This window comes from Galleria mellonella, unplaced genomic scaffold, assembly GCF_026898425.1.
Source record: "Galleria mellonella isolate WM207_F2 unplaced genomic scaffold, CSIRO_AGI_GalMel_v1 utg310, whole genome shotgun sequence".
NCBI lineage: Eukaryota > Metazoa > Arthropoda > Insecta > Lepidoptera > Pyralidae > Galleria > Galleria mellonella.
The window spans coordinates 1197705-1212675 of NW_026442071.1; the positions used below are offsets into that span (position 1 = coordinate 1197705).

Sequence of the window (14971 nt, forward strand, 5' to 3'; positions counted from 1 at the left end):
TCTTATAATAAACAGAGATATTTATATTAATTAACTAATGATCAAACATAATACTTACATTAGAATTACAAGTATGATATCTACTGATGAGGAAGAAATATATGGTATGGAATATTGACTCATAGTACAAAAACAACTCATTAGTCTCCTGCTGGCCAGGGGATTTCTCCATAAAAGGAGAATGTTAACCACATATTAATACACAGACCAGTGATTTAACTTCGAGAAAGATCTGCCAAACACACTTTCAATAGTTGAACTCAGAGGGATAATGTGGTTTAAGAATATAAATAAAGTTATCAATATTATACATGGAAATATAGAAATCATTAGCGTTCTTTCTAATAATGAAAACTAAACATTTCACCTTAAAAATCTAGATCGTTTGCTAATTTCTTAAAAAAGGTGGCTCAAACTCTACAACTCATATTTGTTTACGAAAAATGTTCATATTCATTTATATAACACTCCCTTAAAAGCGTGCTAATTATTTCCATTTCACCCTGTATTATGGACTGTTGAGCATTATATAGAATATTCATTACCTTGAATTCATTATAAGATCTTCATGATTGCCTCGATTTAAATAAACTCCACCAGGGAAAGCGAGCATACAAGCGAGTAATAAAAGAATCACTTCCAGACTCTTCTTGCCTCGGTCCACGAAGTCTCCATTGAATATATACGGATTCTCAGGGGATGGCAACCCATTCTGCATAACAAAACAGCTTTGATTAAATACGCAATGGTGAGTTTTGACGAAGCGTATCTTTGTGCATTCGAGTACGAATATTATCTTCATTTCTTGATCTTATTATCGTTAATACAATAGCATTAAAGCAATGATTGCGAATTCAAACGCCGCCCATTATAAATATTTGTACTCATGTTCTAAATATTATTATATATATGTACTACTTTGCCTGCATCAGAAACTAAGTGTTTAACCTGCGCAAAACCCTAATGTCTTAGTACCTAGGTCACATAAATGCTCTTAAATTATGCAAAATTTCCAGTTTACAAGTACAGTAGTTGTCATATATTAACGTTTCATTTATCTTTTTACATATAGATTGCTTTGTACCTTACATCTATGTAATTAACAGCATGCACGAAGGAACTGTTTTCTAGCCGAGCCGAAATTTGGACAAGATTAACTTTGTAAAATTAACGCGATTTGTTTGCAAAATTACCTCTACTGAACTAATACTCAGTAAAGTTATGAATTTAGAGTTTCATTTATTTCTGCAATTGTACCTAAATATGTTTAATTAGACAAAAGTAACTCAGTCAGTTCCAAAAAAAATTTTAAATCTAAAAGAAAGTATGATTAATTTAGTAAAACAACAATTAAATCGAGAATTTTAACTTGTTGGCAACCCTACCAACAGACGAATATAAACTGAAACTTTTCAGGTCTGTCCAATAAAATATTTCACAACTGACACAACTATTTTTATTCAAGAAAATTACTTAAATCTAAACCACACTACTTTATTTATACTGATCATTAAGGAGACCTTATAAATAATTCCTGTCCATTTTAGATCCTATATTTTTAGATTTAATACTGTGAATAAAAGAATATTAGAGAAAATTAACTGTATCCTTTTCAAATATAGATGAGCTTGGCATTATTAAATATGAATATGATTATCTGTATCCACACATTAAAAAGAAAAAAAATATAACATAGACATTTAGGTCATCATCAATTAGAGAAACCAGGTAAAGAAGATATAAAGGTAAAGTCGATATGCCTGAACATTCCGAAAATGCATTATGACGCAAAATTCTAACTGTCCAAGTATACCAAGACCCATGTCAATTTTGTACGTCTCTGACACGTCAATAGCTGCCATTCGCTGACAATAGAACGATTTTATTAGGATCTCAATTATATCTTCGGAAATATTAAACGTGTCGCAAATTTGTTAGTTTATCACTATGCTTTTGCCTACAACAGAATATCAGTGAGTGAATACATTCCTCTTTTAAGAGCAAAGCAATAAACTGAGTTGTGACTATTTTATGTAACTATGGCACATGCACCAAATGGAAGATTGTTATTCCTTTTATGTATTTTCCTTCTTTTATCTCTTTTTTTTTGTGTATGTCTATCTATATGCGTGCTGCAAGTAATGCAAATAAATTATATATCTATCAAATGTAAAACTGTTATCCATTTGATATTTCATATGTAATCGCATTATTGTATGGTTAAGAAAATTACGGAAGTCATATTCCAATAATCATTGTACGAAGATGATTGAAAAATGTATCGAGGCAGAACTTGAACCGAGGTTACGACCAATCGAGCTACCTCCATAGGTTCAAGGCCCGCACGCTTTGAATTGTTTCAATCACCTAATAATGCATTTAATTTGCAATTAGTAAATTGCCTAGTCTCATCACAAATAAATATTTTGCTGTCCGTTAAATGACCACATACAAGCTCATCATCAGAATTAGTTTAGTTGGAATCCTTACATTTGCAGCGCTGACCGCAGACAAGGCTGTTTACGCAACATGTCGATGTCGACTGCCAATCAATACCCTACTGCGTTATATAACCGTTATCCTTTAACTAATACCGAGTTCTCTCTTTTACTGAGTCAGGGCCGAATAGAACACGAACCGTAACGAAACACTAAAAGTTGCATTAAACTACGAGGTAGTTACCCATTATACCTGCAATTTATTTTAAACGCTATTTTATCACTTGGTCTTTTAATATAACATTTATGTCACTCGATATTACATGTTCTTTATAGCATAATTATAACATAAAACTAGCTGACCCGACAGAAGTTGTCCTATCTAAATTTAAAATTCTCTTCTTTCCCCAAAATCTTAATAAAAGTATTCACAAAAGCAAACAACTAGCTAAATCGGACTATTTGATCTCGAGTAAAATTAACGGCATACGGATAAACCTTTTACAATGCCTGGAGGTTAAATAGGAAATATATCGAAGCGCCATCAATCACCGATGTCAAACATATGACAGTAGGCTCCACATTAGAGAAAATAAATTGCACATTTGAAAACGATAAACAATGACCTGGTTCGTCAACAATGTAGGCAATATTAACGATGTCGTCCGGCAAACTGGGCAGTCAATCAATCAAACGTAGCTACGCGACAAGCGGCACAAATTAGATGACGCGTGCGCCGCTCCCGTTGTTTGTAGTGTCCGCGTGTCCCGCCGAGCGACCCTCGCCCTCTTGACGTCAAAATCGCCTCTAATGAGCACCGACGGAAAAACAACTCCGAGGAAACCTTATACAATAACATAGCAATCCGTCGAGCTAAATATACCTTGGTAGCAGCAATATCAGTGAGTCATACGTAATTGAAGTTATGAAGCGAAAGAAAATATTTAGATTATTAGTGAACTGCACGTCATAATAAATTTCTCTACTCAAAATAAAGTGGAATATGTAACAAACACAAAAATTGCACCCAATGCAAGTTAACGATAATCTTAATCTCACAAAATGTAATTAATTATTTTACCAATTTCTCAAAGTTTTGTAAGCATAGAAATGTTCACTAAATTGTAATGCTTGAAATTATACTCGATTATTTTATTTAATATTTCATCATATTACTCGTATATAGCAATACGAGTAATTATATATGTGTAGGTAGATGTCAAGAGCATCTAGGTCACCTGCGTTATATATGAAGACCTCTATATGACTTATTACACGAGGGCTTTACATTTCCTCCGTAACACGAAACAAGTATTTTTTTTTAAATCATAAAAGCGCAATTGTCATTTTTAAAAACCAAAGATTCGTTTATAATTTCCTAACAGCAATTATGCATTTCCCAAACTGAGCTATTACCACTAAAAGGGGGAATTCAAACTACATGCATATTATTTTCGGCGTATTCATTCATCCCGTATAATACTTCTAAAGATTGGAAAGCATCAGATCATACAACTTTCAATTTAGAAAGTTATTAACATACCTTATGAAAAATAACCAACAAATCATCCAATTTTCCATGCAAATCTCCACACACAGTTATCTGGCTGGATATTGACGTTGTGGCCACATTGATATTTGGTAGTCTTTTCAACACCTGAGTTGCCTCCTTCAATATTTGAGCGACATGCTTTGGATGCAGGCGATGCTAGAAATAATACATGACATAACTGTAATTCTTATTAGCTATATTGTAAAACATCTAACCCGTTTAATACAGAAAAGACACAATGTTAAATACAAGGAACACAACACTATGGTTCTCAACAATAGAAGATTTCCGAAGTCTACATAAACATACCTTTTTCTTTCTAAAAGTTTCAATGAGTAAGTCAATATCTTTTCTCTGAAGCGGAAACTCTATATCAGGGCCATGAGAGGACTTCGGAGGTGCCGTCTCGTCCACACCTCCTCCCTCATCTGACTCCTCAGAAAAGACTTGCTCCACTGCAAAAAGCAATAAATAATTGAATAACCTAATGTTACAATATACAAGTTTAATCTGAATTAAAATCTGATTGGTACAATGTGAATAAAACTCTTATGTCTAGGTACTACGTCTGTACACTCGCGAGCAACCAAACCGCCTCAACCCTTGACGGCGCACATATGCATTGATTTTACTAAACCGACAAATGTCAATCATAAAAATGATATGTCATTCGAAAGCTGAAGAATTATACTCTCACTTAACATCAATATTCTAAAAAAACTTAAGCGCTGATTTAATGAGGCATTTTAATTGGACGTCAGGGAAAATTTGTTCCATAAGGTATCCACGAATAGCGCTACCTGCCCCCGTTATAAAACCCGCCCACACCCGGTTTACCTTATTAGTCGCTTATCACAAGTTGACTGGTACATATCTCAGTAAATTGCATTCCTTGTTTTCGTGAAACCATGGATACCACACCAGAAAAAACCCGCTCAAGTTGTTGCCTTGTTGCAACAAGGGTTAAGCCAGCGAGCAGTCGCTGCCCAGCTCCACTTGAGCCAGTCTGCTATATCCTGAGTATACAAATGGTTCCAAATTTATAACTTCAATGAAAAACAGACTGCAGACTGTAATAAAGACTAGAGGGGGCAATACGAAGTATTGATATAATTTTCTTTTTTTTCATTTTTACCATTTTTTGTTTAATTTCTAAAATACGGGACCTAAGCCCTTTTCCTAAATTCCCATTTTTCCTACTCTAACGTTCAGACATCATTAACTGAAGAAATAATTGATGGATGGATTTCAATGATTATGATATCAAATTAAAGCTGACATCTTAAGCTTTGGAATGCCATATCATTTCTATTATAATTGACATTTGTCGTTTTAGTTAAATCAATGCATATGTGCGCCGTCAAGGGTTGAGTCGGTTTGGTTGCTCGCGAGTGTAGTACTCGTATGTACGCTCATTGTTAACAAATTAGCTGAAAGTTTAATTATTTATTATATTTCTACCTTTATAAATTAAATAAGAAATAAAATAAAATTGACTAAATAGTAAAAAAAAACATTCGCTGTCGTAATTATCTCATACATTACCTATATGTAATTGTTTAAAAAATATATGTTTTATGAATAAGATGGAATATATAATAAATCCACAATAATCAATACCTTATCTATTCGTACCAAAATACTCTACACGTAACGTCTATCAACTCTGACATTCAACAGGAAAGCTATTATTTATTTGACATTTAATTCCGGGGAACCACTTAATTTTACCCGCTGAATCGCTAAATAATTTAATCGGGTGCTTCACTACCCACTCTGAGATAACGGAGACCCGGTTTTATGTGCATATAGTGTAAAATAGGAAGATAGGTCACTGCAGAGAGATTATGTAAGTGACAAGCGTAAAGATACCATACCGCAGTGTCGCGTGTTCCCAACTAGTTACAAAAAATGGGAGCAATAGGAATGTCACATGAAAGAAATAACACTGTGTGCTAGATTAAATTTAATTTCCCAGGTGTAATTTGCAAATGGATAGTTCTAGTAAGTACACATATATTTAAAACGAATAGATAGTCATATTTCAAATTACTAACGTCAATATTATTATACGGTCAAACAACATAATGGCTTTATAGTTACGTATAATAATAATATGAATGTAAAGCTATTCGAAAATTTTAATATATGTTATAAAATCATTTTTAAACAGCTAAATGGATTTTATTCAAATTTAGTGTATAAAAAGGTATATTTGTATAGCAAATTTAGATTCTTAATACGTTAACAAGTGACACTTATTATTCTAATTCATATGGGAAAAATTACGGGGGAGAGTTATCTAATATGACTATATTTATAATATTTGCAAGTAGTAGGATAATGTTTATTTCCCCAGCATATTGATATATCTATAAAGATTCTCAGCTCTAATACAGCTTGAATAACAACTGTCATATGCATAGTTGGTATATACATCTGCACAAATCTCACAAATAAAATATTTTTTATAGTCCAATTAAGATGGTAGAACAATCGGTCAGTTAATTTTTTTATAATAGGTACACAGTTGTTAATCAAACACCATAACGGACGCTCAAGGAATGTAATGACGAACATATCATCTAATAGACAAACACGTATTCATATAAATAGAGTATTACGATATATCCTATCATATTATCGAACAAAATAGAAGTTACATCAATAAATAACCCAATTATAGAATTACTAACTGTACCCACCCACGAATATTGCTCATGTGGCCGGAATAAAAAGTAGCCTATATACTTTTCCACACATAGCGTACCAAATTTCGTGGCAATAAGAGATAAACAAACGAACTCATTTTCACGTTTAAATAATATTAATATGTTAGCCAAACATTATTAGTAGATATTACATTGTCCATCCACTTTCCACTAGGTCTGTTTTTACACAAAGACGATAATTTCCAGTAGATATTATTTCATTCAATTTTTCAATCCAAATAGACAAAATACAAAATCTACATTTTTTTGTACACATATATATTTTGTGTGTAATAACACAACGTATTACCGCTCCTTATAAATTTTGTAAAATCAATCTAGAGGAATAAAGCGTAATACATCAACACCGATGATGTATATGCCGTTGAAAAAGAGTTATAATAGGACAGACTGTTAAAGAATTTGACTTAGTAATTTAATTGGCAATAACACTAAATTAAACTAAATTTAAAATCTTGATATTAAAAAAGATATTAATTATTAGCACGTGTGCCATTGATCCATTAATGACAAAATAAATATATTTTTAAAATGTTGTACAAAATTTGTAAATTTGTAAAATAAAACTATGGCTCACTACACGTTTTGGAAAACTGTAAGTGTGGTGAGTAATTTTCAAATAAATAAATAAATAAATTGCCATTATCGCCTGCCTAGAATAAACTAACAGGAATATATTTTATTAGGTCAGCTAGATTTATTTCCGAAAGGTCTATCTAGTCGGTTAGTGACAGTGAGTCAATAAATGCTTGAAATGGTTTGTATAAATATAATTTTGTGCGCGCGCATTCGGTTTTGAAATAATTTAATTTCTAAATGCACAATTCTCGCAAATGAACCCTACATTTATCTATGAGAAATTCCCTTTTATATAACCCTCCAGTAACAACTTCTGATTTAGGGCTGAGATATAGATTATCTATCAATCTCTAACGTGTATTCTAAAAAACCAGTACACCTAAGTCTATAAAAACTGTATTACGCAGATAAAAATTTTCACATCCACAGAGATTTGGAATAATTTAACAATCTTTTATAAATGATTTATGATCAAAGCAAAATCATATCTCATATTACGTTATTCATTATTTATCATTATTGATGGATATTTCACAACGTTACTGACATATATCAGATATGTGAAATGTCAGAATTTAATATAATCACAGAGGTTCTCCATAAACGTGCAAACAAAAGAAATGGCTTTTATATGGGCATCCTTTTAAACAATGATATAATACCTTTGTGGTGTTGTTATCTGTAAAATGTATAATGAATGTAAATAGCGGTGCAAAACGGCATAACTTACACACTGAGGCTGTCCTCGAGGTTCGCTCCGAGGACGGCCGTCCACTGGTATCCCTCATATGACTCAGTAACGCGTTGAAAAAATTGTACAACTGCAACAATGTAAAATAAATATGTTAATTTCCAGAGAGAATGACTGAATGGCTAATGAAATAATTCTAAATCAAATAATTAAATGGTCGTATAATTAAATGAAAATTGGTTAAATAGTAAAAAATAAGACAAAACCAATCAGTATACATTATAGCCAGCTATTTGCCGACTATACTTACTGATATATCTATATAATTACTATAATTTATTTTGCAATTTATTATAATTTCTGGAAGCCAGTTAGAAACCTTATGGAAAATAGAAAATGGCACCTGCATACAGAAATAACACCATAGACATATTATATCGCATCGTAACCATCGTTGCCACTTCTGAAGATTTAAGTGTTATTTAGTGTTAGAGATCAGAAAACAACAATGTATGGATTAACAAAAAAAATGGACCAATATCAATCATTTCAAAAAACTATTTATACTATAGGACAAAGTAACAAAGAAGATTATGGCAAGATACAACTACGAAAACTATATCACAATCGTGTCACTTCTGTTTAGTGGAAGTAACATAACTTTGTTGAGAAACAATTTGTCGCAATAAAATACTATCCAAAGAACGTAGTAGCTTATTCGTTCTATCAAAGTAATGTTGATAACGTACATCATATTATATTTATTGGCAACCAATGTTTTAGTCCGATTTTATTTCAAGAATAATTAATTAATTCCCTTTACTTAGATATTTGCTGTCATAAATTACAGTGCAGTATATTTATACAGTGTATTTGATTTAGCTTTCCAACTAATAAATTTATTTTATTTTTATTTAATATTTTTATGTTCCATACAATTAAGTCAAATGTAAACAAACAAAAAGCATTCATGTTATTATAAATCTGTAGTTTCTTTTTCCTATTTAACAATAATCCTAACTGAATTATCTGAATGCAAATGTATCAAACATTTTGTATTCTTAAACCTTATCTTTAATTTTTTTTTTAATTATAGATTTCATTGTGAAAAGTGGAACCTTCTTAGAAGTAGAATTTCAATTTAAGTCTACAAACGACGAAGTCAGTACCATTGTTTGTAAACTTGAACTATGGATATCACATAATACACTGTAATATCCAAGATCCTCTTCATGCGTTATCAATCAGAAAAAATATGTATAATGTATGGTTTTATATACGTATATAACCTATAAACACATACATAGCCAAAGCATAGCTATGGAAGTACAGCTACTTGACAGTAGAGACGCGAATGGAACAGAGGGACCCATACAGAAACAAATTTTAATTTTAATTTACGGTAAAGAAGCTACGGCTTACAGCAACTTCATAATTAATTCTACTTACAAAATCAACTTTTATTCTCTTTTACTTTGGCTCTGGCTTAATAAAAAAAGTTATCTACATCTGCATAAATATAATTACGTAACATTATGCATCAGGAACGATATTTTTTTTTTTTTTACAAAATGTGATCGTAGCTTAATCTATAAACAGAGAGCTTTTCTGTGCATAACATTGTTCAGTGAAATCGAATGATCGGAATGAAATGTTCAGTGAGCACAGTGAGTGAATGGCGGCGACGCGCTTCGCCAACAGCTATATTGCTTTACTGATCTCATACTTAATATTAAAGTTAGCTAGTCTCCAAAGCCACAGACATGTGCTAAATCCATAATGTCACTTAAGTTAACTGCAGATAATCGAAGTGTGTTTTAAACAATACAATCTATTCCTCACATAATAAACACAAGGTTCATGTTCATAACGTATTAATATTCTATTTTAGTAGAATATATATAAAATTCCAACTCATTCGCCGCTTAAGTGGTTACTAACAAGTTTTTAATGTAATGTATACCTAATCGTGTAAACGTTTAGAATGGGTAATTTACATTGTATAACCTATAGCTACATTAGCTCGATAATAAAATTTCACGCCTCGCTCTCACATGTAAAACATTTTCATAGATTACCTAATTACAAAGGTACGGAGCTCAGTTTACTTTGTATTCATTGGTAAATAAGTCAAACACGAATTAGGCTCACACATCAAGGGATCCGTTTAAAAATAATGTATATAGAGGATTATCTTATTTATTCGCTGTAATTATTTAAAACTTCCCATTTCCCACTACCGTATAAGCGAATTTGGAGAGTGGCTGGATGGGCTGTGCCCACACTAGAATTGTCCGGTGTCAACTTCATAATAAAAAGCAAAGCTTTTAACTATAGTAATGCCATCTCTGAGAGTTGCACCTTTTTTTAGGGGCTAAACCTATACACACAATACACATGTACATGTATGTATCTTGTTATATTTCAATGTAGCGCAAATTAGAAATATTTCATAGTAAAAAATCTTATAAGGTAACTTTCAGGATAGCGCTTGTGATTAAATGTTTGTAATCAATCTATGTAACAAACACCATATCCCTTTTGTTAAATTTCCTTAAAAAAAGAGATTTTATCTCTACATTTTTGTAGGTATTTTGTCTTTGACATTATGTATATTTATAAAATTGTCTTGTATACAATGTATTTTCTTTTTTTTATCTAGGGGCCAACAGTATCCCTAGTCGTATGAGCCCTAATTGCAACGCAAATGGGATACATCGCACTCGAATGTATGTGTTGTTATTATTTAGAATTGGTTTTGCTTGGGTTTACCGTGGATTTATTTTGTTGGTACGTATTATAATTATATTTAGTCAAATAGTTGAAATATATATTTATACTAATATAGTTACAATATGGTCTACGGTTTAGATGAGTTATTTACACTATGATAAGATTGCAGATTGTATGGATATTTTTGCGTTTGTTTTCAATAAGTTTATTTTGCTGTAGTAATTATTTATTATATTTATTTGTTATAATAATAATATTATATATTATTATTTGTTATAATAATAATATTTATGTACAATGTATTACAAGATAGATGAAAACTACACATGAGATTTTTTTTTGTTATCTGATCAATTCATTACTTAGTTCAAATAAAGTAACAACGGGAAGACCTAATTTCATAAGCAAAGTATTTGATATTTTCTTCTTCTTAGTGTTTTGAAAAAATATTTATTGAGTACTGATCTAACTTACCTACAGGTTATGCGTTGGTTATGCTATGAAATGGGATTATTTTGATATTCCGTGATTTTCATGCCAGCGAGTGTCGAGTAGCCATGTCTAACTCTTGATTTACAGTATTGTAAATAATTGTCTTTTTGTTCAAATTTATGTGATCTGGACCAACAGGCATACAGGCATACGTAGTATGTAGCGTTGTATTTTATCATAATGCCTTTTTTATGATTTTCTGAATTTTATATCTAACAAATGGTAATATAATGCTCGATGTGTTGTTATCTTCTTTTCTTTTCTATTTTACCAATTTTCTAAGAACACAATGTATCTATTAACTTCGTCAATATTGTCATTTTGTCAATTAAAACGAGTAATGACAGTACTAATGTTATAGACAATTTCTAACTCTCCATATTATAAATACCTCCTCACAAATTCTTCAAAAATCGTATAACACATATGCCACGCCACCTGAGCAACGTAGTAATAAAAGGTCTCTGGGTGAAATGGCAATCCCTTTCCTTAGTAATAGGATTTAATTGCCCCATTTCTAGCAATATACCCTATCGACTTCCATGCAGTTCCTCCTGGATACCATCGTGGTTAATTTTGTATTCGCCACGATATGCTAACTGACCTACTTATCCTCGCCAATGTAAACCGATAGCGCAGGCGGGGTTGCTATTTCATTTTCACTCATTAAAAAAATATCAGGCCTCCTCTATGGTGAAAAAACGTCACCAGCAACGTATGAAATTAATTTCTTTTTCATTCCACATATGGATGTATATATATATAGAACCTAAGCTATGCATACCTAAATATATTAACGACGTAAGTTCTTATTATGTATTTAGTATATTCAATTTCAGTAGATCCCAGACATAAAATTATATGGATACATGCGACTATATTAAAACCATCACAGCAGCAATATTGTACGTGACAGTAATAACAGACTGCCGCAAACACCACGGGATAGACACTTAAATTAATAATAATAGTACAATACGCATCGATTGCTCACACGTGCCGCAGCTCATTACAATTGCAATATTCGTAGCTTTATATACTTTGTCATCTATTCATATATATATATATATATATATATATATATATATATATATATATATATATATATATATATATATATATATATATATATATTAGTTGCTATATAATTTGCAACTAAAATCATTATTAACAGCAGTTAAAATGAAAAAACTAAACACTTTTCAAAGTGTTATGAATTTCAATTTCACCCAGTATCTTTTTTTTAAGTACTTTTAGTTACATAAAATGAGGTAAAAATATTTTTGAAAGATAATTATTAGAAATAAAAAAAAAACTAAAAAGCATTCAATTGCGTCCTTAAGTGATGATAATAGAATGGTAACCCCGCCTGCGCTATCGGTATACACTGGCGGGGCACCAGTGAGGGATGATAGGTAAAGATGAAACAGGACAGTTAGCCCACCGTGATGAATCTAACAATAAATCAATCACGATGATTTCCAGGGGGGCCAACGAGAAAGTCGACCTGACAGGGTATATTGCTAGCAGTGGGCTACTAATCCTCATTACTATCAATCCCTTCTTCCCCCAGTGATGACCCCGTACGAGCAAATGCAGTATAGGACGACCAACAAGATAAAGTGATGACTATGGGGGAGCCTATGTTCAGCAATGGACAGATAACGGCTGATATGATGATAATGACGATTCAATAACATAATGTTTTGAGGACTCTACATACAGTATTACCATACATAATGTCTATAATAGATAATAATATATAAAAAGAGGTACCTAATAATATAATAATCATAATAATATATTATACATCATAACTCACTTTCACTTGATCCTGCTCTCCAGCATACTCAATATTCTGGAAGATCGTCCAGGTATACCGCCTTCGCACTTCCATTCGCGCCAAATACCGTCGATACCACTGCTGAATCAGTATGGCCGCTTTCATTGCTGTAAGCATAATTACATCTATTAATTACATGCACAAACCTTTATTACAAGCCTAATAAAAATTATTTGTTTTGTAAAGACATAAAGCGCTATAGGGCTTACCTATTTTGCGTATATCTGCCGTAAAAGAGCAATAAATAAAATAAAGTACAATAAGTATACCTATAACTGTATTCCCTAATGGGGTAGTCAAAGACATTTATTGATTATTGCCGTTGTAATGAACATATAGTCGACATGCACACATTTATCCAAGTATATTGGATCACATGCGATAGAATAATAGAGCGAACCAACCATCGTCACTCAGATTGATTTGGTTTATTAATGATGTTATTCATCATCGAATCCAAAAATAAGATTAAGACACGAATTTTTTTATGTCGAGCTCAAAACTTCACGACGTTTGTGATCTATAAGTTGTGGTAGTAAGTATTTACTTTGTCACTAATCCAAGACGTGAACAAGCAGTATATTAATCATAAGAAAATCAGTTTCTGTAAACGGTATTAACTCGAGTGACGTTTCATGTTCCTTAATAAATAACAACGCATGAATCGTGTGACATGAAAATTTCTACATATGGTGATATCATATTCATCATTGCCTTCCATAAACTTCAAGCAAATGGAAATTTTTGATACAACTGTAGGTACTTTGCTAATTGAAGACCAATTTCAACGATTTTTTATTGAATGAGTTTACTCCCTTACTTATATATTTTTAATTTCCTCAAGATTTAATTGTTATGAAGAAAAAAATCTTACAGTGAAAAAACAATGAGGTTGGCATCAGTTTGTGGCAATATTGAATGTTTTAGAGCGATTAGAATTATAAAACATTCGCATATTTTATCGCTTCCGGCGTCACTTGCGACGGAAGTTTATGGTAATACAGCTCAAAATGACGATCCAATACTAACACTTCATAAAGTGTTCATTATTAATTTCACAGACGAATTATTTTTGTCAAGACATTAAATTTAAAATACAAAAATGATAAAATATACATTCATAAAAGCTTTCAATCAATACGTCACATATACTTTCTACTTAAAATTAGTTACTCTCAGTGATAACGCCTAATTAACAATCGATAAAACATTCGTGACCACAACATGTATTTTCATGGAAACGATTGTTGTGACATTTACACGAACAAAAATCTTTGTACCTATTATTTATTGACAAAAGCATCATATATACAAATTGTACATTTATAAATGATGTACGTATATTTGGTGGAAATACGCTATTATAAATCATCCACAACACCGATAATGGGAGCAAGACCTCAAACAAAATTACCCAAATACGTTTAGCAAAATAGATGGATATAATATGATGTATTATATCCATCTATTTTGCTAAACGTGTTTATGGGAGCACGGGCAGGTGAAGGAATAAAGACCTTTTAGAATTTCGAAATCATTTGAATTTAACTCGCTAACTCTTTTGAATAAATAATTTGGATAGATATTCTTTTTTTAATAAAAGTTTGCTTACTCGTCGAGCGAGTGGAGTGAGAGCCATGTCGCATTCACTGCAACCAACCGCAACGTTTGTGACCGCACGCTAAACATCGTGTTTTGATTATACTCGTACTTTAATTTGTTTTGTTACTTTGCTTGCCTCGGACCTGTATTTAGTTAGATATTTCAACATTATATTGAGATGAATGAACGGAAATACTAAGCTCCCTTGTCCAATAAATTTCAAACGCCCACTCTCTGATACTCGCAAAGTTAGCAGTTAATATCCATAAATTTTATTAACTTATTAATATTACGTACAAATGTAGAACG

At 31.7% G+C, this 14971-nt stretch overlaps 1 protein-coding gene across 1 annotated transcript in view; it reads right to left on the minus strand.

The window, feature by feature from the left end:
* Positions 1-14971, minus strand: part of LOC113523355 (serine/threonine-protein phosphatase rdgC) — an 82030-nt gene that overhangs the window by 16557 nt on the left and 50502 nt on the right. The window contains exons 3-7 of the mRNA XM_026909293.3: positions 13040-13167; positions 8032-8122; positions 4300-4445; positions 3982-4146; positions 546-712 (exon numbers count right to left, since the gene is read on the minus strand). Coding sequence (XP_026765094.1) covers positions 546-712; positions 3982-4146; positions 4300-4445; positions 8032-8122; positions 13040-13167 — 697 coding nt within the window. The remainder of the gene's footprint in view (positions 1-545; positions 713-3981; positions 4147-4299; positions 4446-8031; positions 8123-13039; positions 13168-14971) is intronic.